This window comes from Paroedura picta, chromosome 3, assembly GCF_049243985.1.
Source record: "Paroedura picta isolate Pp20150507F chromosome 3, Ppicta_v3.0, whole genome shotgun sequence".
Lineage (NCBI taxonomy): Eukaryota > Metazoa > Chordata > Lepidosauria > Squamata > Gekkonidae > Paroedura > Paroedura picta.
The window spans coordinates 91,335,656-91,360,663 of NC_135371.1; the positions used below are offsets into that span (position 1 = coordinate 91,335,656).

General features: G+C 46.8%; 1 protein-coding gene across 5 annotated transcripts in view; it reads right to left on the bottom strand.

The window, feature by feature from the left end:
* The window catches only part of JADE2 (jade family PHD finger 2), a 267,094-nt gene that overhangs the window by 132,848 nt on the left and 109,238 nt on the right, over positions 1-25,008 (bottom strand). Inside the window, exon 1 of one of the 5 annotated variants that reach the window (XM_077326825.1) lies at positions 2,109-2,222. The exons of the other annotated variants lie outside the window; for them this stretch is intronic. Coding sequence (XP_077182940.1) covers positions 2,109-2,207 — 99 coding nt within the window. The 5' untranslated portion in view covers positions 2,208-2,222. Of the gene's footprint in view, positions 1-2,108; positions 2,223-25,008 lie in introns of those variants that run through there. 5 annotated transcript variants of the gene reach the window in all.

A 25,008-nucleotide genomic window follows, 5' to 3' on the forward strand; every position in this document is an offset into this window, starting at 1 on the left:
AGACAAGATTGATTTGGAGACGTCTGTAAAGGGATGTGGACCACTTTGGGCCCCCCTTGGAGAGAAGGGTGGGGGAGAAACCAAGAAAACCCATGATTTGGGGGAGGCAACGGTGGCAGTGCTCGCCCAGCTAAGCTGCTCACCCTGCTGTAAACCCTGTGAAAGGGTTGTTTGACCCCCAAAGGGGTCCCAACCCCCAGGTTGAGAACCACTGTTCTAGATTTTTACATAAATCACAGCAACCTTATTTATAGATCATTCTGCAAAACCATCTCTACAAATCTGTCCTAGTTCCTCAGTGTGATAACCATCTACTTCCTAAAGCTGTCCACATACTTATCTAACCTGAATGATTGAGTAATGGCCCACGCAGTGGTGTGTCCAACAAAATGTCAGTGGAGTTCATTTCCAAGCAAGCAATGTTCTATGAACGAAAGGGCCATTGCTTCAGCAGTAACACTGCTGTGATTTGTACACAACTCTGACTGCTCACCATGCTATGAACCTGAAGTCTTTAGCTTAATTATTAAATTATAAATTCATGGTCTTTATGTTAGTGAAAATGAACTGAAGGATATGTGCCAGTCTCACCTAAGAAGGCATCAATCTCTTAATGGAAGACAAAAGAGAGGGATGTCTGGCTCATGAGACTTAAGAGCTCATCTACATTTTATAAGGGCCTTACGAAGGCAACTTTAAACAGTCTGTGCATGGTGAGTGAGCCACGCAGTAGCTACAGGAATAAAGTAGCTTGCCAAGTACACATCCTGATCACATGATGATTTTGTACTTCATCATCAGACACTACAGGGAAAAGTCTGTGGGAAGGTCTGAGACACAGTGGGACAAGCCTCTGTATGTAAACTGATCCTTGATGGGGAAATCACCGCTATGCTGTTCCAAGAAATCTCTTCATCCCAACTGTACTGTGTAAACCAACCAACCCCCGCACCTTTTCTTTACTGATACTCAGGTGACAGGCACAGAGCTCAATGCCTACTTACTGACCATTACTGAACGTGACCTGGGTTGCTGACATTAACGTGGGAGGACTGATTTGGTAGGTCTGATCAAAAGCATTATTGAGGGAGGCTACGGTGGTGAGGAAGAGCCTCCCTTTAAATGTTGGAGAAATTCAAGCCTTTCTAAATTAACCAACTGTTTACAAGCACTTCAGAAATTAAACTCTATAAAGCAGAATTAAGAAATCCACAACATGTTATTTCAGCTCCTTGATATGAAGTGTCTATGCAAACTTTTTGAAACACAGGAATAATTCACATGCTCTTTGCTGTAGATCCTTTAGCATTAGTTTCAACAGAGAGAACAAAGAGACCGGTATTCAACACTACTTCCAATAGTGGAGGTTCCTGTGCATTCGTAAGAACCTGCTGGATGAGGGCAAAACATTTCAAAATAATACTTTTTCAGAGTCCCCTCCCCCACCCCATGTCAGAGGGCAGAGAGATCTCGTGGCTCGCTAATAATAGCTTAATTAGGGCATTCGCCCTCTCATCTAATCTAAGAGTAATAACACACCGTATCAAATTTACAAATGTACATACTTAGGTCTCTTAACACCCTCTTAAAATAAATATCACTGCCGATTTGATAGCTGAGAACATGTAATTGAAATCAGAAAATGGGTACAGCTTTTTTAAAAAGCTCGTCTTCAAATTCCCAGATTTCTGCCGCTGTAGTTTATACTGCAAACACAGCAGAAGGTTTCCAATGTTTACACAAAGCTAACAGGAGCATTGGGGGGGGGGGGGGCATTTTTCATTTCCTAGGAAGTCTCCTGAAGTGTGCAGAATTTCACAATGTCCATGTAATAGGTGTAAAGCTGTTCCCATTAGTCCCAGGAAAGAAAAGGGAGGAGGAGAGGAGGAAGGTGAAAAAAACTCCAGCTGCTACCAAAGCCTGAACATCAAGAATAATGGATTCAGTAAGTGTTGAGCTGAACTCTCTGTAGCCTTACTGCGAGGTTACTGTGGATGAGGCAGGGGGTAACACCCACTGCCCAGATCCCCCTTACTCTTACACTACTACTAACCTACTGGTTTCAACCTTTTAAAACTAGATTTGCTTTAGTACAACAGAAATCCCACCTGTGAGGCAGTTTTGTACCTGGGCCTGTTCTCAACCTTCTCAGGTCTGTTATAGTTTACAAAAAAAAAAGCTAGTTCATTATATGCTTGCACCACCATGGTTCAGCAGAGCTCTGCTCACGGTGAAAATGCACAGGCAAACGAAAGCTGTCTCCCAACTTGTAGCTAGACATCAAATGGATATATCCTCTTCTGAGCCAGACCAATGAGGAAACTGACCAGTCTTTTCACAGCACTGATGAAAGTTAATACAGGCGTTAGGTGTCACTAGGATCCCGGAAAGGGAAGCTGAGCACCTTTATACCAACAGCCCCAGCTTGAAGGCACAGCTGCATCATCATCACCATCTATGGACACAACTCAGAGCTGTAGCTATTCCTATCCCATCAAATGCTTCATGGCCTGTTAATTGCTGCTAGCAGTTTCTTCTACTGCCAATTGCTCCACAGTACACAGGATATAATGCCTGCTTACTCAGGGCTCCTTTCAGTGTTCTCTCAGCAGTGAACTTCCTATGCCAGGAGGGGAAAACCAAAAAGCAATTGCATAGTGGCTCCAAGCGACATGGTGTGGTAGCTCCCTCACTCCTCTGACAGCAATTCCTCCAGTAATGATTCAAGCCAGGCACTTCTGTTTGGAACAGCTCATGGAACCAGAAACTGCTGGAATTCTAGAAGGCTTCTCTGCAGAGGAGTTACCAGACTCTACAACTATGTGTGGCAGTGCAGTGAGGAGTTTGAACATGCTAACACATCAACCACTGACATACACTGGAATGGGCATAGAACCCAGCCCAAAGCATCCTAACACACATGTCCAAGCCAGAACAGAACTCTTGTGTCCTCTGACTCTGTGCTTGGCAGTCATCAGGCCTTGCTTCAAGATACAAGTGTTTATTGAGCTTCCAACCTTGTCAAATCAAGATCTCCCTTCCTTGGGAACTCTCCTGGAAGCTGGGCTGAGTTGTTACTGAAAAACCTTTAAGATAGGGCATAAGCAAGTTCCTCCATTTATATGTGCCATAAAACAGCTTTAGATGGCAAAAAGTAGTACTACAGCCTATCTTGTAATGGTGATTCTTACCAGTACAGCACAAAATCTGTTCCACTGCCCCCGATTTAGCTTGCGGTTTTTCTATTCTACACCATTTGAGTTCAGTTTCTACTGACTGAAATTATTATGTTACCTGCAACAATGAACAACCCTGAGATGTGGATTCACTCCTCTGGGCAGATTGAATGTGAATTGCTAAGTGAAAAAAGGCAGCCTTTTAAATCTACTTTGCACTTACCCTACTAAAAAACAGCAGATCACTCTACAAAACTACAATGCAATAGAGGATTATACTTTCTGAGTTTTCCACTTCCCCTCCAGGGCTGTACTCTTGAAAGGAAATTCCACTTAAGTTTTTCAACACCTCCACCCTTCCTATTTATCTACATTTTGCTACATTCTGCTAATCCTACTCCTGTTCCAATGTATCTGGCAAGATTGGATGCTACAAACTAGAACTCACCTAATTAATCTGCATAAGCATAGATTGAGATCCAGTGCGGTATAGCAAAGACTGGGGTGTCTAGTTTCCACTCTGCCATGAAGCTCAGTTGATGACATTAACTAGTCAAATTGTCTAAGCCTAAACTCCCTCCAAGGGCAGCCGAGACAACAAAATTGAGAAGGAGGAATAAGGTATGCCTCCCTGAGCTCCTGGGACGAAGGCAATTACACCACGCCTAAATGAGGTTCCTTCAGTTAGGGGCACCAGGGAATATGTTCATTTTGTTCTAGATTTCTACTATATGTGTTCTAAAACTCTAGATGTTCACAATGGGAGTTGGAAAAGAGTTGACAGCTGAAAAACCCATCACGGGAAAAGCCTGTTCTGGAATGAGTAGAAATTTGAAGGCAATGCAGAAATTGGAAGACCGCTTTAAACAGGACCACTCTATCAGCAATCACTATAACTATGGTTGCCACTCTGTGCAGATTTATTGAGGAATAAGAATCACTAAAGTCACAGGCCCTTCCTTCTTAGTAAACATGCACAGGATTGAATTGCCTGTATATATACTTCACCATGTAAAACAGCTGGTATGAAGCGGTCCAAAAGATAAAACTTGTTTATTTTTTATTGGCTTGGCTTGCTTTTAATAACTTGTTGATATTGCATTGTTTTAATTGTGGGCTATTTTGAGTAAGGTCCTGGCTGCATTACAGATGTCCAAGACAGACAGAGGCAGATTCTGTGGGTAGCTGTGTTGGTCTGAAGCAACAGAATGACGTTTGAGCCCAATGGCACCTTTAAGTCCAACAAAGTTTTATTCTGGATCTAAGCTTTGTGTCCCTACACACTTTTTCAGATGCCTGGCACAAAAGCTTTTATCCAGAATTGAACACTACTGGTCTTAAAGGTGCCACTGTACTTAGATAGTTTTACTTACTGTCAGTTTAAAATCCAGACTCCTAACATAGTCAAAAAAAGGAGAGAAGTAGAAGAAAATAATTTAGCTTCAGTAGACCCAAAAGGCTGTGGCATGAACTTTCCTAGACAAAAGCCTGCTGGATTGTTTGGGAAAGGTGAACAGGACTCCTCTAGGCCACATGACAATAAATGTCAAGAAATCTGGGTTCTGTTGATGACTTACCCCACAAAATGTTTTTGAACACTGACAAAACTCATTTTTTAGTTCAGCCAGAAAATCGTGTCCTCTTAAATGTTATCAACTGATATGTGGCTTGACTGCAATTAAAGAATAGCCCAGGTAACCAGCACTGTCTTTCTTGTGGCCTCAGCACTTTGTCTCCATTTACTGCAGCCTCCAATTATCCAGCTTGGTGTAACTGAAGGAAGGTGGCTGCCAAAATATGACCAGAGATAGCTCCCTGGGAATAGAAAGGAGACTGTTACATTTAGCTCAAAAAAAGAGCAATAAACTAAATTAAGAACAGCAAGGACTACCATATTTGCCGGCGTATAAGACGACTGGGCGTATAAGAAAACCCCCCAACATTTCCACTCAAAATATAGAGTTTGTTATATACCTGGTCTTGTGCAACGCAAGGTTGATCAAGAACAAGGCCGCGACTCTGCAACATTTCTTTGCGGAGTCGAAGGCTGACCTTGCTTCCATAACGGAGACCTGGCTGAGAGATGGAGAGGAGGTGGCCTTGAGAGAACAGGACCCAGCAGGTTACTCCGTCCTTCACCAATCCTGGACCCACAAGAGGGGAGGGTGGGTGGCAATCTTGGTTCGGGAGGCTTTCTCCTACAGGGCTCTCCCGGGGCCAGAAATCGGTGGGGTGGAGTGTGTCGGTATTGGGTTGGGCTCGGTCGAGAGCTTGGAGATCTGGCTGGTATACTGTCTGCCCAACGCCCCGCCATGCCCTGCCCTGCCCTGCCTGCTGGAGGCGGCGGCTGCCTGGGCGTTGCAGTTCCCCAGGTTTTTAATCCTGGGTGACTTCAATGTCCACGTGGACATTGGCGGGGGCCTGGTGTCATCCATGGCGACACTGGGGCTCTCACAATTTGTTGCTGGGTCCACCCATCATGCCGGCCACACGCTTGACTTGATTTTAGGCGCCGGGATAGTGGATCTGAATGCAGCTTTGGCTGTGCAGTGGTCAGACCACTATGCCCTGCGGGCTTGGCTCAAGATACCACCCTATCCCCAGTTGGGCGGTGGGCTCATTTTTGCCCGCCCGCGGAGACTCATGGGTCCACTCGGCTTCCAGAATGCCCTGCGGTAGCGATCCCCAACCTGTGGGCCGCGGACCACATGTAGTCCATCGACTAATTGGAGGTGGGCCCAGTCCCAGAGGATTGCTGTGGGGGAAGAGTCCTATAGACTCCCTTGCGGGGTCCCTCAGGATACAGTCCTCTCCCCCACATTGTTTAACATCTTTATGTGCCCTCTGGCCCAGCTGGTATGGAGCTTTGGGCTGGGCTGCCATCAGTACGCTGATGACACCCAGCTCTATCTCCTAATGGACGGCCACCGGGACTCTCCCCCGGAACCATTTGCCAGATGTTTGGAAGCAGGGAGGATGGAGGCCCTGTGGCTGGGGGGAAAGGGGCGGGAACAGGCAGCGCGCTTACCCACCCTAGCAGGGGTGCAACTTACCATTGTGCCCCAAGCTAGGATTTTGGGTGTGACCATTGATGCCTCCCTAACTATGGAGATACAGGTCAAGAGAGTAGCGGGCCAGGCATTTTTCTATCTTCACCAGGCCCGGCTACTAGCGCCCTACCTGTCCCCTGACCACTTGGCCACAGTGATCCATGTGAGTCACCTCCAGAATAGATTTCTGTAACTCTCTCTACGCAGGCCTACCCTTGTCCCTGACCCAGAAACTACAGCTGGTGCAAAATGCAGCTGCCAGGGTCCTCACTGGAACATCCTGGAGGGCCCACATCCAGCCAGTGCTGAGGCAGCTGCATTGGCTGCCAATTGCTGCCCAGATCCGTTTCAAGGTTTGGTTTTAACCTTCAAGGCCATACGTGGGTTGGGACCCATATACCTGAGGGACCGCCTGCAGCCCTATGCCCCCCCGCAGGGCCTTATGCTTTGCGGTTGAGAACCTGCTGGTCGTCCCCGGCCTGAAGCCCTTTCTCCAAACCAAACTGGGCCCCCACAGATTTTTAAAAAGTCTTTCCCCCCCTTTTGTGGAGTTCCCTGGACCCAGCTTGATAATAACTGTATTGTGCAGTTTGGCCCTTAATGTTCCATTGTATTTCTGCTCTATCCCCAATACTGAGTAATGTTAACATAGCTATGTACACATAATCTTCATTCTGCATTGTAAGTTGTCAAGTGTATGATACAACAACAATAACCTGGATTTTCAAAAATCGGACAAAATCCTGATCAAAGTAAACTGTTTAGAAAACACAAAGATGCAAGGAGTGAATTTTCAAAACAGAGGGAAGCAATTAGTAGAATTCCCCCAGATTCTCTATTGTATCATAATATTTGGTATTAAACTCCCCCCCTCCCATATGACTAATGAAAACAACAAAGTGGAATCACAAAAGAAAAATGACATATTAGGGGGGATTTCCCAGGCATACAAAAAAAGTATATCTTCAACAATCATTCATTTACACAGCATTTTTAGTAAGTGAAAATCACCCCTACACCAACATTGTGAGGTATGTCACCACTCATTATTCTTATTTTAATTAAGCGTTAGAAACTAATGGTATAATCAATCCTAAGCACAGTGATACTCTTCTAAGCCCACTGGCTTCAATGGATTTATAGGGTGTGATTTTGATTAGGATTTCACTGTTGAATGTTGTATGGTGAAGGTCATCCTTACCTACTACATACTCTTTTGTAAAAAGCCCTCTTCCTCGACATGTTTAGTGAGGTGTATTGATGCTCCCTGCTCTATAGACTATGTTCTTTCTGCTATGGATGGGAGATTCTTTTGCAGACTGATTACAAACCAGGCATTTTATTATCAGTCCACCCAAAACTGAGCGTGAAGGTAAAGAATGCCTGTAAAGATACCTGGGTTCCCCCCCCCCCTTAATTGTATTAGGTGAGGGAGAATTTGATGTGTCGAATTCAGACATGACTAAAAGGTGAATGCTTGATTCAGAGGTAAATTATGTCATTTCGGATTAAGTGGAAGATACCAGACACTATAACCAAAAATTCTTAGGACTTTGGAAGAAGCCCTTTGCAGAATGTAGCATTTTCGTATTTTCACATTCTTGTGTAATGATCACTGATTCATTTAAATGCATGAAAAACAGGGTTGCACTTACGTGTAACCATTGTTCATTGACGTCTTGAGTGCAGACACACATTGCGACTGTGCAAGCGCAGGCCAGCTGCAAAAGCCTTTTCACCAAAGCTCCAAAAGCAAACGTAAAGTAAAGGAGGCAATAGGCCCACTGTTGGGTGCTGATGGACAAACTCTAATGGAGGATGCAGAGAAAGCAGAAAGGCTCAGCGCCTATTTTACATCTGTTTTTTTCCCACAGGTCAAAGGGTTTAGGCACATCTAGAGATGGCCGTAGCCAAGACATAGTGTCTGGGTGGCAGGTGGACATGGACAGAGAGGTTGTCGAGAGGCATTTAGCTGCACTGGATGAGTTCAAATCCCCTGGTCCGGATGAAATGCACCCGAGAGTACTCAAAGAACTTTCCAGAGAACTTGCACAGCCCTTGTCCATCATCTTCGGGACCCCTTTAAGGACTGGAGATGTCCCGGAGGACTGGAAGAGAGCAAACGTTATTCCGATCTTCAAAAAAGGGAGGAAGGATGACCCGGGAAACGACAGACCAGTGAGTCTGACCTCTGTTGTGGGGAAGATAATGGAGCAGATATTAAAGGGAGAGATCTGCAAACATCTGGAGGATAATTTGGTGATCCAAGGAAGTCAGCATGGATTTGTCTCCAACAGGTCCTGTCAGACCAACCTGGTTTCCTTTTCTGACCAAGTAACAGGTTTGTTGGATTGTGGAAATTCGGTTGATGTCGTTTACTTGCATTTTAGTAAATCTTTTGATAAGGGTACCATGATGTTCTGATGGATAAATTGAAGGACTGCAATCTGGATTTTCAGATAGTTAGGTGGATAGGGAATTGGTTAGAGAACCGCACTCAAAGAGTTGTTGTCAATGGTGTTTCATCAGACTGGAGGGAGGTGAGTAGCGGAGTACCTCAGGGCTCGGTGCTCGGCCCGGTACTTTTTAACATATTTATTAATGATCTAGATGAGGGGGTGGAGGGACTACTCATCAAGTTTGCAGATGACACCAAATTGGGAGGACTGGCAAATACTCCAGAAGATAGAGACAGAGTTCGACATCTGAACACAATGGAAAAATGGGCAAATGAGAACAAGATGCAATTTAATAAAGATAAGTGTAAAGTTCTGCATCTGGCTCAGAAAAATGAAAAGCATGCCTACTGGATAGGGGATACGCTTCTAGGTTACACTCTGTGTGAACGAGACCTTGGGTACTTGTGGATTGTAAACTAAACATGAGCAGGCAGTGTGATGCAGTGGTAAAAAAGGCGAATGCCATTTTGGGCTGTATCAACAGGGGCATCACATCAAAATCACAAGATGTCATAGTCCCATTGTATACAGCGCTGGTCAGACCACACCTGGAGTACTGTGTGCAGTTCTGGAGGCCTCACTTCAAGAAGGACATAGATAAAATTGAAAGGGTACAGAGGAGAGCGACAAGGATGATCTGGGGCCAAGGGACCAAGCCCTATGAAGATAGGTTGAGGGACTTGGGAATGTTCAGCCTGGAGAAAAGGAGGTTGAGAGGGGACATGATAGCCCTCTTTAAGTATTTGAAAGGTTGTCATTTGGAGGAGGGCAGGATGCTTTTTCTGTTGCCTGCAGGGGAAAGGACATGCAGTAATGGGTTTAAACTACAAGTACAATGATATAGACTAGATATCAGGAAAAAAAATTTTCACAGTCAGAGTAGTTCAGCAGTGGAATAGGCTGCCTAAGGAGGTGGTGAGTAGGCTTGTGCGATTCAGCTGCCTCGGCAGCCGTTCCCTCCGGGCGCAGCCAGCAGCGCGCCACGTGGGGGGGGGGAGGTGGTTGACGGCAGCGGCGTGAAAGCGAGCGCAACCACGCAGGTGCGGAATTCCGCGCCTGTGTGGTTGCGCCCGCTGTCACGCCACTGCCGGCACTGCTCTCCTCCCCCCTCCGCGGCGCGGCACTGGCCGTGCCCAGTGGGAACGGCCGTTGAAGCGGCCGAATCACACAAGCCTAGTGGTGAGCTCCCCCTCACTGGCAGACTTCAAGCAAAGGTTGGATACACACTTTTCTTGGATGCTTTAGGATGCTTTCGGCTGATCCTGTGTTGAGCAGTGGGTTGGATAAGATGGCCTGTATGGCCCCTTCCAACTCTATGATTCTATGATTCTAATAGGGGATGCTCCCACCCCTTGGAACTACGTATGCGCCAGTCTTCCTGCCTTGGCATCCCACGTGTTCTGAGGTTGAAGTACCCCCATCCCTCAGTAACAACATACCTGGTAATGTGACGGGGAACCCGAATAAGGTTCTGTCAAGACCGACCGAACAAACATCATGGGCTCACAGTGGGGAGGGGATGTGTGTCTGCACACAGGATGTCAATGAACAATACAGAAGGGGCAAAGTGAGATTAACAGATTCATCTGGAAATACAAAAGGCCAAGAATTGCATTTAAAGTTTTGCAAGATGAGAAGACAAGAGGGGGATTGAGAGTCCCAAATTTGAAATGATACCATCATGCAGCAGCACTCACCTCGGTAGCAGAATGGATTAACAACCCTATAACAAGAGATTTAGAAATTGAAAAAGTTGGGCTTACTCAGGGCTTGCATAAATCACTTGGGCCGCAAGTCAAAAGGAGACTAACAAAGGACATACACTTTGTAAGGGTCCATTGATCAAAATCTGAATAAAATACCAAGAAAGAATCAGCCCAGGAACATCCCCATTCAAATCACCTGTAGAAGCATTCATGGATCATGTACAAACACGCAAAATTGGCCTGCTGAGATACCAAGACTTGATAATCTCAAAAGGAGATCTCAAAGACTACAATCAGCTAGCTAAAGAAAACAAAAATTTAGACTGGTTAATGCATGTACAATTAGTTTCAAGAATGGCAGAAGAAACAGCTCAGCAAGACAAACATCGATGCCGGAATACGAGGGACAGCCCTTTAATGGCTGATCTCCTTCCTCGGGGATCGTGGACAGAGGGTTGCAATAGGAGAGGGAACATCAGACCGCCGGCAACTTACTTGCGGAGTTGCACAAGGAGCGGTCCTCTCTCCTATCCTATTCAACATCTTCATGCGCCCTCTTGCACAACTGGTACGGATGTTTGGGCTGGGTTGTCATCAATTTGCCGATGACACCCAACTCTTCCTCCTGATGGATGGCCACCCTGACTCTCCCCAGAAGCACCTTCCAACTCTATGGTGTCATGATCCTTCAATAAAGATTTATCAAAGATTAACTCTCCCCACCCCACCACCATACATCTTTTGTTGCAGTGCTTACCAGCAGTAAACATAGACTGCCCCTTCCTTTATACACACTAATTTTTGGTTGAGATGTTCTTTTTATGTTGGAATTTGTTTTATAGGGAGCCAATATGTTGTTGGTGATAGGCTGGCAATTCCTGGGTTCAAACCCCCACTGAATCATGAAGCTGAGTGTATGATCTTGGGCTAGCTGCACTCTACATCTAACCTATCTTGTTACGAGTATAAAATGGAATAATCTCTACTCATAGTGCATTTGAGGAAGAATGAGATATAAATCTGAGAACTAAATTATTACTAGAGCATCATAAATGAGATAACTACCAGACAAGTCATTTGTCTAGAACCAAAAAAGCAACTTGAGCATCTCAACATTGTTCTGGAAATGTCACTAAACTGAATGGCTGATATAGGCCTGCTGGCTATAGGGAACCCTGAATGAATGAGTGTTTTATCAGTTCACTTGCTATCAGCAAAATAATACTTTGGGGGGGGGATGAAAAGATCACCGTTGTTCCATGTGAGCTCTAGACCAAATACCCATATGTTTATTGTATGTTTTATTCATCTCAGGCACCAAACAGTTGTTGCAGCTAGCTATTATGCTTCAGTTAAAATTGTCACCCTTGAACTAATAGGTGGAAATCTGTTCTGATGTTACTTCACCTCAGAATTTTACCCTGAGGCAAGTTTAGACGCAGATCCCAGACCTGCCACCACTCTCCTCACTGCGAATAAAAGGAAACAAGTGAACTATGCAGAAAAACTCACATTTTCCAAGAAACCTCTCAAATGTCTGACCTGTTCTACAAACAGAAGCTGATTAAGGACAAACTCTTGGTACTGAACATTTCTACAATGCGAAATCTTCAAAAGAAAAGACAAGCCATCTACTGCTCTCAATTGGAGTTAATAATGCAACATTTTTTTAAAAAAAACTATCTAACCTGCAGGCTGCTAATCTTAATAATAAGAACTCCAACAATATTGTCAGCCTGTCACAGCACCGACTTAGCCCAGCAGAGAAAACAGTTCTTGCCCATGGACTTTCATTCAGCCTACCAAGTCCACACAAATGACTCAGTACTGTGGCGACCAGGAAGCCTTTCCCCACCATCTATATCTGAAGGAGTACTTTAAACATACACAAGAACAGAACAAGAAACAATAGGCAGCATCTTCACAACACACCATCACACAATCTATTGGCATCTCTCTACCGAACAACAAACAAAATACTTACCCCCACATACCATGAAAACAATACTACACAATAAGAGAATCCACATGGGCTCCTCCCGATGGTCACAATGCCATACTCGATCTCTAAACAGAATGCTTATGCCATAGCATCCAAATGGATGATCAACAAACAACATCACACGCAGCAGAATTTCAACTATGATGAAAGGAAGGCCATAAGGAGTAATCCAGATATTATAATTAAAAAGCCAGACATAAGGGAACCCGTTGTCATCACGAATAGAATAGACTGCATCCAGGAGGCTCAAAAACAACTCTCAAATACTGGTTTTTAGAAATAACTGACCTCAGACCCCACAAAGGAATACAAAAAGAACTAAACAAGATTATAAAGGCATTGCCGCTGCACATTCAGGAAGAAATCCTTTCAGACACCACAGGAACGTCAACCAAGTAACTTTTATCTTCTACCCAAAATACACAAACCTGGCAACCCAGGACACCCCACTGTCTTAGGCATAGGCACTATCACTCTGTTCTTAGATTCAGGTCTATGCCATCAATGCTCCCAGTTATGTTCATGACACCACAGACCTGAAGAAATTATGATATTTAAACACTCTTTCAGAGAATAATATTTTACCACCATGGTTGTGAATCCCAATGTACCAACATCCCACACAATGATGAATTACAAGCCATAAGGAATATGATTTCTGACACCACAGATCTGACACCTTACCATTTTGTCCTCACCCATAACCACTTGAGACTTGGCAATAACTTGTTGCTTAAGATCATTGGTATAACCATGGGCACCTGCAGCGGCCCCCAATATGATGACCTTCTTATGGCCAAATTGGAGCAACAAATATTAAACTCCTACCCACTCATAACTCTCTTATACCTGCAATTAACTGATGACACTGTTACTGCTTGGACACGTGGTAAAGAAGCCCTGGACATATTCCACAAGGCATTCAATGACTTTCATCCTACCATCAACCTGACAATGAATCTATGCAAGAAGTACATTTTCTGGACGCTGCTATAAAAATACACAATGGACAAATGCACAGATCACACCTTTATACTGGAAGCCTACTGACTGACACACCTGCATGCCTTCAGCTACCATCCTAAGCATACCATTCTATACAGCTAGGATTTACTATACCTGCATCTGCTCCATTCCTACAGATAGAGATTCTCACCAGAGGGACCTACAACAAACCTTTTTGGAACTAAAGTACCCACCTGATGAAGTGAAGAAACAGATTAACAAAGACAGAATGGTACCCAGAGAAAATATGCTGCAAGACAGGTAGAAAGAGACAATAACAAAACACCACTAGTGGTCCCTATAACTCTCAACTCAAAACAATTCAGTGCATCATCAATTACTTAAACCAGAGGTCTCCAACCCCCGGTCTGCGGCCCGGTACCGGGCCGTCAACGCCATGGTACCGGGCCGCCAGCAGTGGCGCCTGCCTTCCCCTCCCCCCCACAGCGAGAGGGGGGGAAGAGGCAGGTGCGGCCACTGGCACGCCAGCGACGCAAACGCGCATGCGTGGAACCGCCGCGTATGCATGTTTGCGCCCTCTGCTGGCGAAAACGTGCACGTGCGGCTGTTCTGCGCATGCGCATTAGCGCTACCTAGTGGCGAAAACGCACATGCGCAGCAATTGCACGTGCGCATTTACATCCAGCTGCTGTGGCCGGGCCGCCGGCTCTCTCCCACCCTCGGAGGTGGTCCCCAACTACAAGAAGGTTGGGGACCGCTGACTTAAACCTCTACTGAATGACAGTCCTCTTTCACAAATACTGGAGGACCACATCTATTTTGCCCACAAAAAGTCTCCCAATCTCAAGCAACTCCTCACTCACAATACTATATCCATTTGAACATGGATACTGGTACCAGAGCTTGTAGTAAACCCAGATGCCAACATTGCTGCAACATATACCCAGACAACATAATCACTGAACCTAACAAGAACATGCCTTGAAAGGGTCCCCTCCCCTGGCCCCTGGCCAGGCAGCTTAAGGTGCCTTTGGACCGCAGCTCGCAGCTGGATCAAGTAGGGCAGGCGGGGACTGGCCAGCTCATTAGCAGGGCCGAGACAGAGCTCCTTAGCAGGCAGTCAGCAGGCCGGGAGGCCCTCATTAGAAGGCCCAGCCTAGCAGGCCAAGAGGCCCTCCTTAGCAGGCCTTCAACCATGACCCATTTCCCAGGGTCATCTCCCCTTACCTGCTGCTGGCTCTAGGCACTGAGGCGCGTCTGAGAGCAAAGAGGCTAGAGTCCAGGGATGGAGGGCAGGAGTTGCAGGGGCAGGGCCAATCAGGGCTTTGCTGGCTGCACCCTGATTGGCCCTATTCCAACTTGGACAGCCGGACACGTTCCAACCCCCGGGCTGTTTCAGAAATATATGTTTCTGAACATATATATTTTAATGGGAATTTTAATGGGGTTAGTTGCTGTGGCCTGCCTCGAGCCTGACGGAAGAGGCGGGAAATAAATATAATAAATCTAATAATAATAATAATAATAATAATAATAATAATAATAATATAGAGGAACAATGGATAAGGATATGGTAATATTGACCTTCCCCCCTCACAAAATGGGCCTAGAAGGGGTTATGAGGGGAGGGCCCCCAGTCATACAAATCCTTGCTGGCCGAGTTTCGTTACACATGGTAGCAACTGGAATCTAAAGAGATGTGTTCTCATTTTAACTTAACAACCATGTGTGTGTATTCCTGGCCCAGTGGAGTAGGCTGCTGGGCTGTTTCTGACACTGGGGGGGGGGGGAGGCGGTGTGACAGAGTGGCACAGGTCTGCCCAGCCCTGTTTCTGCAGGTTCCCTTTGGTGAAGAAGAGTAAACTGATGGCCAGCCCAAAGTGTATGTATGGTTCTGTTCACAAATCATCTGAAAATATTTCTGTGCTCTTACTTCTGGTAGGAATGGCCTTGTGATGTGACTTCAGGTGTTATGTGACTTCAGGGGGCATGGCAGGAAGTTGTGGCCAGCTGACATCACTGCCAGGGTTTTTCAAAGCTTGAAGAATATTTTAGGGGTTTCTCAATGGTAAAAGGGTTAAGAAAGGCTGGGGTATGCTATTAAATGCCAACTATGCCCTTCCATTCTCTACACAGAGCAAACAGGTTTAAAACTGCACCAATGGATAAATGGACACAAATCTGACATCAAGAATCACAAAACTGAGAAACCCACAGGGCACTCCGTAGGAGACATCAAGTACCTTTTTTACTGCCAAGGAATTTCAGAAACAGACTGGAATGGGGTTACAAGTTATTACAATACTCAGGACCAGTCTGTTTCCACCTTTTGACCATGGAGATATACCTGAAATATGTTTCAGGTTTTTGAGGTACCACAGAAGTGATGTCAATCGGCCACGTCCCATGTGAAAATAATAAAAATCACAAATAAGCCCATTTCAGCTGTCTACTCCCCAATACCTAGCCTTCTGCCTCTAAGCCTGGAGGTCCCACATGGCTATTAGGGAGAACAAACAAGCACAGACTTGTCTGTCCCCCCCACCCTTTTTTTTTAATCCCTTTATAAACAGGAGCATCTGTCTTGTTACCATTTAGGACTGGAAAAGGCCAGGGGTGCAGACCCCACTAGGGGCTGCAGTGGACATTACCATGCCTGAGTTTGGCAGGCAGGCCAGAGCTACACTTGCCCTGCATGGGTACCCCCTGGGGGGGGGGCTAGAATGGCGAGGGCTGTGGCCAACAGGTCCAGCACACAGAACATGCAGGGTCAAAAAGAGGCTGGCATTGGCTGATGGGTATGCTGCTGCTGCAGTGGCAGCTGGCTCCATGTGATGTCATCTTGGAGACCCCCACATCGCAGTATATCTGTGGCAATGTAGAGGTACACCTTGGTACCTTCGTTGAAAAACCCTGATCAGGACAATGGAACCCCCTGTGTATAAAAGGATATCTTACCAGCTCACTACATGTGCTAATTGCACATGGTCATTACATGAGCTAAAATCACTCATTTCTCAATTATACCCAGAAATTGAACTTGTTGGTCTTTGAGGGGCACTGGACTCAAACTCAGTTCTCACATATGTTGTTTATTCCTTTATCATCTGTATGTCAATTTGCTGCTATTTACAGGTTTTACCAAATGTGCTATTCCAATCCTAGCTGTATTTATTGCTTGGTTACTTATGAATGTTTACTGTAATTAGTCCTTCCTGGGAACTACCTCCCCCCATATGTAACACTTAAGCAAATCTATTTTCAATGTAAGTGAAGGAGCGTGCATCTGTATAAACCTAGTCTCTCAGTTCCTGCTGGTAGCTTTTTGTTCCTGCTGGTAGAATTTTGTTGATCTTGGGGCTGCCACTGGATCCTAACTTCTGTTTGTTAGAATCAAAGAATCTTATATTTAACCGCTCCTGCGGAGTGGATTAAATAATCGTCTAAGGCCACCCAAGGCGGGCCCTGTGATGAGGAAGGGTGCCGATAGGCCTCTTCCCCCGGACTGACAATTGGAGGGCCCAATCGGCAGGCGCTTTGCGCCTGTCGATTGGCCCCTCCGATTGTCAGTCCGATTGGCCCCTTGCTGCCAGACTCACGAATCGGGAGGCACGCAGCGCCTCCCGATCCGCCCCCCCAACTCCGAACCATGCGACTGCCTGCCATTACCTTCCGAGCCCCTGACACATAAGGTCCACGACGGCCCGTGCGCCCAGGAGCACCCGCCGCCACCCCAGCCGCGAACACGCCTCCTCCGAGACACCCAAAACGGCGCCCGCGAACCCACCGCCGCCCCACCAATTACGCCCAAGCCGCTCTTGCCTAACCCCGCGGACAGAGGCCTGCGCATGCCCTGCCTTCGAGGACCTGCTGGCCCGCACACCTGAGAGCACCTCCTGCCCGCTCCCCCCCACCAACAGCCACAGAACACCCTCCAGCAGCCCCCACACCAACGCCGGACACACACGCTGCTGGCCCCAGACGCGGCCCCCTGTCTCCTCTCCTGGACGCCGTTTCAAGCCTACCAGAGCCCTCCTACACATCCGTCTCGCCCTTACGTGCAGGAGCCCGCACACGCCGGGGGACCGACACAGGCCAGCCCATCCCCGGCTTCCGGTGCGCCACCTCGCCACCCCCAGCTCACACTGCCACCCCGCCGAACTCGACTGCCTCCCTAGTGCCCACTGTATTTAAACGGCAGCGGGCTTAGTTTCTAGTCATAGAATAATAGAGTTGGAGGGAACCTCATGGGTCATCTAGTCCAACCCTCTGTACTATGTAGGACACTCATGGGTCATCTAGTCCAACCCTCTGTACTATGTAGGACACTCACAACCCTATTGCTCATCCATTGTAACCTGCCACCCCCGTGAACCTTCACTGAATCAGCCTCTCCATCAGATGGCTATCCAGCCTCTGTTTAAAAATTTCCAAAGATGGAGAATCCACCACCTCCCGAGGAAGCCTGTTCCACTGAGAAACCATTCTAACTATCAGGAACTTCTTCCGGATGTTTAGACGGAATTTCTTTTGCATTAATTTCATCCCATTGGTTCTAGTCTGTCCTTCTGGGGCAAGAGAGAACAACTCTGCTCCATCCTCTACATGGTCGCCTTTTAAATAATTGAAGATGGTTATCAGATCCCCTCTCAGTTCTCTCCAGGCTAAACAGACTAAGCTCCCCCAACCTTTCCTCATACATCTTGGTCTCCAAACCCCTCACTATCTTTGTTGCCCTCCTCTGGACACATTCCAGTTTGGTTTTAGGGGACGGGGTTATGTAAGCCACCTCGAGCCTTCGGGGGGAGGCGGGGTATAAATACAACAACAACAACAACAACAATAATAATATCCCTCTTCAACTGCGGTGCCCAAAACTGAACACAGTAATCCATGTAAGTCTGAACCAGAACAGAGCAAAGCGGTACCATCTTGTAAACTCTTGTATTTGTATACTTATTTACAGCTATTCACAGATCTCAATAACTGCCTCAATCTAATCTTAGGTATTATCATCCATTTTCTTATGCATCTTGACTCAAGCTAGCCCTTCCTGAAAATTAGAACACCTGGTTTTTATTACTTAAAGCAGTGGTCCCCAACCCCCGGTCTGGGGACCGGTGCCGGTTCGTTGATCAGTCGGTACCGGGCCGCAGCTCCTCCTCATCCTCCTCCCCGGCTGCTGCTCACCTTTGATGCTCTCCGGCGGCCGCCATGGCTGAAGCTCCCCCTTGGTGTGGCACTGCGCAGCTGCTGCTGGCAGCACCCCCCAGTGGGCGGCGGGAAGTCAGGGGTGACAGCGGGAAAGCAAGTGGAGCAGCGGCTCAGGCGATGGCAGTGACGTCCCTCGGCAAAAACTACCCTCCCGGGCCTCAGTAAAATTGTCAAGCGTTGACCGGTCCCCGGTGATAAAAAGGTTGGGAACCACTGACTTAAAGAATCTCAAATCGGCTTCCAGTCACTTACCCTTCCCTACAAGAGACCCCATGTGAGCTGGGTAAGGCTAAGAGAGCTCTGAGAGAACAGCGACTGGACCAAGATTACTGAGCTAGCTGCATGTGAAGAAGTGGGGAATAAAACCTGGTTGTCCAGATTACAGGCTGCCACTCTTAACCACTACACTAAACTGGTTCACAATTAAACCCCCACTTAACCTGTATGTAATGAATGAGCATACAGTCTCTCTGTTTCTGATAAAGTCTGCATGCTCATGAAAGCTTATCCTTAACACTATTTCGCTCTCTTTCGCTTCCTTATCTATTTGGGATACAGCCTCCTGGGAGGAGACTGTCCCAGGCCCTGTCCAGGTACACCCTGATTGGCCCTCCCCCTCCAGCTTCCACCCTCCACTCCTTGCCTGCTAGAAGCCTTGTGGCTGAAGCCTCCATTGTCGCCCACGAGGAAAGAGGCAGCAACAGGGCTTTGTGGCTCGTACGTACGGTCCTGCTGGGAGGGAGTCAGGGGGGGCGGAGTTTTCAACCTCCCTGCGGGATCCCGGGAAGTGCTCTCGCCACGGTGAGAGCGTTTGCCAGGCCAAAGGGAGCCTCCCGCAGCAGTGCTGCCGGCGGGGGGGGGGGCTTTCCTCTCCCTTTAGCCCACTTTGTGGGCCAAAGGGAGCCACAACCACCCTCTCATGCTCTCCTGCCTGCCACACCTTTCAAAGCCCATTTTTCAAACAGGCTTTGAAACTAGTACCTGAATAAAACTTGAACCACTTGTGATCTTTTGCTTTCACTGGTAACCTACCTGAAGTGACAGAAGCATTTGTTTGCATTTATGTAAGCATCAGATGGTTTGAATACAACCGGTGTGCCCCAAGGCACACAGATAAACTGGATGTCTCCAAATTGGCTGGTTGCCAACCTAATTGTAAATAAACTAGACAAGAGAATATGGATAAACACCCAAGACTATGAGCTAAGAAGCTACTTTATTTGACTAACAGCCCTAGTAGACTTCTAAAGGTCTGTGAGTTGGGACTTCAGGAAAGGGAGGCGGGGGAGAGAGAGAGAGATGCTTCATCATAACACAAATATTATTATTATTGTTTAAACACACAGCACTCCTTTTAAATTAATACCAAGAGTTGGCTAAGAATAAAGTGTCAGACTCCTGAGTGATTGCAAGATCCTGTTTGTCTAGCTGTGATTCCAGAATGTGTATCCAGGTCTTCTCTCTCTTCCACAAGTCATCATCACATGAAACTTTTCTTCAATTAAAGTTTCTTCAGAGGTTTCCGGAATTATTCCTTATTTCCTGAAGCTCTTCGCTGTTTTTCCCCTACTAAAGAAATGTATTTATGCAGAATGTTGGAGGAGGATGAGAATTGATCTCATTTATTTATCCAACTGTGTAACCATGAAACAGTGCACTGTTAAACAAAAATGCCATCCAACTACAGGTCAGAAGCCATTTTAGACACTGAAAGTTTTCACAACACAACTGTTAGGGAGTGCAAGACAGAGCCCAGGATATCCACAGATAATAGACTCAAATTCTTGTTGAATGAGATGGCAAAAGCCCTTGAAAATGAATATTGTTCTGTTCCTACTAGCTGGATTTGTGGATACCCGATCATATTTTTTATCAGAGCCATACAGGGCACATTACACGGAGAAGACCGTTAATGTCTAAACTAGTCCTGAGAATGAATTATCCCAGAAATAATCAGGCCTCTATTAGTCCAAGGGCTGCAGTAAATTTTGTAGACCTAAGATGTTTATTGACCTTCTCTCCAGTGGAGACCCAAAAGCGGCTAAAACCATTTACCTCTTCTCCATTTTATCCCCTTAACAACCCTCTGAGGTAGGTTATACTGGATATGCATGACTACCCTAAGGTCAGCCAGAAGATTCAATTGTAATTGCAAACCAAAAACTAAGTGTGAAAGTTAACATTAGTGCCATTAATGTATGTAGCACTTTACAGAGTATAAGAAGAAAGGCCCTTACCCTGAGGATCTTACAGTCTGAAACCTGACAGAGAATGCAACTAAAAGAGGGAGGAGAGGGAGAGGCAGGACTAAACAGAGGAAGCATATGCATTCATTCTAGTTAAAAGTGCTTAGTCTTAGACAGTTTCTGCACTATGGTTTTGGCTCAGATTTCTATTTGCATAGGGTTGTGTTTTTTCATACACTTCCACATCTATATTCATCTTTTCCAGCGGAGACCTGATTTGCCCCCTCAGTTGCCTCACAGCAAGGGAATCCTCAGAAATCCGGTTCTCACTTTCTGAACCAGGAGCTAGCAGGGCATGAATGAGGGCTGGCCAATGTGGGCATGCTTTCAGTAGGGTTTTCACGGTGCCCACCATTTTGAGTATTTGGGTACGCCCCTCCCCTTATCATCGTCCTCCCTCCCCCTTCCCTGGGGAAAGGTATCCTAGAGCTCAGTTCTTCCATATGCCCTGTGCCCTCCCCCCCCCCACCCCGGTTGAGTCGACATCCCCTCAATCAGCTGTCTCCTTCCACCCCAAGGTGTTTTTTTTTTAAAAAGCAATGTGATCGTTACAATGCTGGGGCACTTTAACAAGGAAGTGGAGGTTTTTACCCTGGAGAGGGCAGGAACAACCCTCAGCCACCCTTCCCCCATCCAAGACTGCAGGCATTTCATACCACAGTGGGGAAGCTGCACCACTACAGTAGGGGGCTGATATCAGCATGGGGAAGCAACGCTGACTGGGCACCTCCCTTCCCCAATGCAAGCAGGGCCTCACACAACAGCAGGGCAACTTCTCCACTGCAGCAGGGAGCTCAGATTAGGATGGAAAAGTGAGGTTGCCTGGGCGCCACGCTTCCCAGTTGCAATCAGAGACGTGTGCGGTGGTAAGGCAGCTTCCCTGCCACAACAGGGGTGGAGATTGGGGTGGGAAAGCAAGGCTGCCTGGGTCCCACGCTTTCCCGATGCAATTAAGAGTGCCCCACCAAGAGTGCCCCGCCATGATAGGGGCCTGAGATCTGAATGGGATAGTGAGGCTGCCTGGGCGCCTCACTTCCCCAATGTAATCAGAGCCCCATGCCACCTCAGGGCAGCTTCCATGCCATGAGATGAGGTACCTGCAGTCTTGGCTGGGGGCAGGGTGGCTGAGGGAGTTCTGTGCTTGCCTTCTCCAGGGCCAAAAACCTACTTTCTTATTAAAGCATCCCAGTATTGTAACATGATAACCTTGAAAAAAAGAAAGAAAACCACCTTGGGACGATCAAGGGAAGGTGGAATGAAGAGGGGTGGAAGAACGCAGGGAATATGGAAGAGATGAACGTTAGGACATCTTTCTCATGGTAGGGTGAGGATGGGGGGAGAGAGGACAGCAACAAGGGAAGGGGCACACACAAACTCTCAAAATGGTGGGTGCTGCAAAAACCCAAACGAGAGCATTATGGTTTCCCACCCCAATGCAGGAAACAAATGGTGGATTGTAGCCTGGACAATGAGGAAAGAGAAGCCCAAATGCAGGAAACGGAAATGGTCTGGGGAGCGATCCCAAACCGAATATCAGGAGTCATGGCGAAATGATGGCTAGGTGAGTCCTCAGAGCGGAAACGGTCTTAAAGAGGAAGGAAGGCATGCTGAAGGCAATACATATTATATAGCAACATTCCTCAAGGAGCATCCCTTTGTGTCTAAGCAAGTGTTAAAAAGAACAAGCCAGCAGGGCTAATATTGACGAACCATGTAGTCAATCTTAAAAAAAAAAAGCATGTGTGTGCCTGACTTTTATCATTTCCATATTCTGAATGATTCCACAGCAAGAGCAAATGCATTTTCCTTTCTTGTTTTATATCCAAATTGTTCAACTTTAGTGTGCTAGGGGGGCATGATATATCACCCTCTATTGCAATTCCCTTATGCAAATCCTCAATTTTTTTTTGTGGCAAGGGCTTTAGTCAGTCATCTTTTCTTTACCTGCATTCCAGTCTAAATTATTCTCACCCAGTAGCCATAAATAAATCAGCTTATGAAAGCCACTGGAAAGATAATTCTGCCAGCAGCCTTCTGAGACTGCTCATATTGTTCTTACTGTCACCTTGATTCACTTGGGAATTCTTTTGCAAAACACGAGAACTTTAAAAAGCAAAAGGGTATAAATAAAGCATGCTGTGAAGTAAAAAGGATGTTTCTCATTTTCTGATAGAGACAGCTGTTTATTTTAAAAGAATCCAGAAACACCATTTAGTGCATCCACCTTAAATATTTTGAAATGTTTATGGCATATACAATCCCTCATATATACTGGGACATTAGAAAGAGAGAGTAGTGATATTTTTATGAAAAAATGGTGTCTCACAATATGACTGAAAGAAGAAGAACAGTTGGTTCTTATATGCCACGTTTCTCTACCTGAAGGAGTCTCAAAGCGGCTTACAGTCACCTTTCCTCTACCCATAACAGATACCCTGTGAGGTAGGTGAGACTGAGAGAGCCCTGATATTACTGCTCTTTATCAGTGCCGTGGCGAGCCCAAGGTCACCCAGCTTGTTGCAGGTGGGGGAGTGTGGAATCAAACCTGGCTCACAAGATTAGAAGTCCGCACTCCTAACCACTACAACAAGCAATGATGCAATCTTATCCTTAAGTTGTTGTGGCTAGCTAAGGATATGATTGGTTTGAAATCCTCTTGTACCAACAGAGTCTGGAGCGATGTCTAAAAGGAAGATGCATGCTAATGCTACACTATGGACACCCAACAACTACAGTGGGTTTCTTCCACTGACCTGTTGCACAACCTGGGCAGTGTAACTGGGGGCTAAGGGAGAATAGGACCAGTAGTCCATTTGCAGGTTAGAGAGCCCCAAACTTCCTGGAATCTTGCAAGGCTCCAGTTACTCCTTGTACATGTAACCATTTTTGTCGCAAGAAACGATGCTCCTCTCACATGGGCCTCAGCATATGCATTCTGAAAGAATGGCCTTGACAGATGTCTCTGCAAAAGCAATGGGCCCCTACTGAGACTAGACTATTAATCCCTGGTGGACCAACAGATTCTCTCTTAGCCACTATCATTCATGGCTAGGAGGTCAATCCTTACAGCGGTCGGCAACCTTCCAGCTGCCGCAGCCCGCTGATTCTAAGTAAGGGGAGAGGGCGGCCCGGGGCCCCGCACACGCGCGGCAGCCCCAGCACAAACGCACATGCGCGGACTTGCTGCGCGTACGCATTTGCAGTCCCGCCAGACACAAACGCGCATGCATGGCAGTCCGTGCGTGTGTTTGCGTCGCTGGCATGCTGGCGGCCGTGGCTCCCTCTCCCCGCCCCTCCAGGCCGCAAGCAAATTGGCTGCTGAAACGGCCAATTAGCTTGCGTTCCGGCAAGCTTCTCCCCCCCCCCCCCCCGAAGCAAGAAGCTTGCCGGGCCGCAAGCTAATCGGCTGCTTCGGCGGCCGATTTGCTCGCGGCCTGGTGAGCTTCTTGCTGCGGGGGGGGGGGGCGAAAAGAGGGAGCTGCAGCCTGGTGCCGGGCCGCAACCCGGGGGTTGGGGACCACTGAATCCTTCCTTCAAATTTTAGCCCTGGTTGCTTTCCAGGCAAATGGCTGTTGTGTGGGTTTTCAAGTGATTTATTAGACTCTTGTTTGAAGGAAACGCAGAAGCTTATAACTGAAGGCATCTGCTGCTACCTTCCTCATCAGCACATCAGAGGTCTGGCGTAGGTGCAGATGCAACAGTCCCCCACCTCAGGTACCATTGGTTGCATGTTATAGTGTACACTGGGTGGAACAATGTCATAGAATATCTTTCATTGACTGATGTGTCCCATGCATAACTAATACGAGTCTCTGTAATTATCTTGTGCAGCTGCAGAACTGCCATGAATGCTGTTGGTGCCATGGGAGCAGGTGTTGGTATACTGGTACTTGTTAAATTCTACCTTTAAGATAGCAACCACATATCGCTAGTTTAAAACCATAGAAACTAGGATAATGAGTCAGATGAGTGGCCATGTTGGTCTGAAGAAGTGTGCATGCACATGAAAGCTTATCCTTACCCATGGTTCCTCTCTATATTTGTGAAACGGCCCTGTGGGAGGAAGATGTCCCAAGTGTCCAAATTGAATATGGGTCAAACCGATTGGGCCAGCCCCTACAGTCACCTCCCTCACAGGGGACCTATTATAGGGAGAGGAAGGGAAGGCAATTTTAAACTGCTTAGAGAC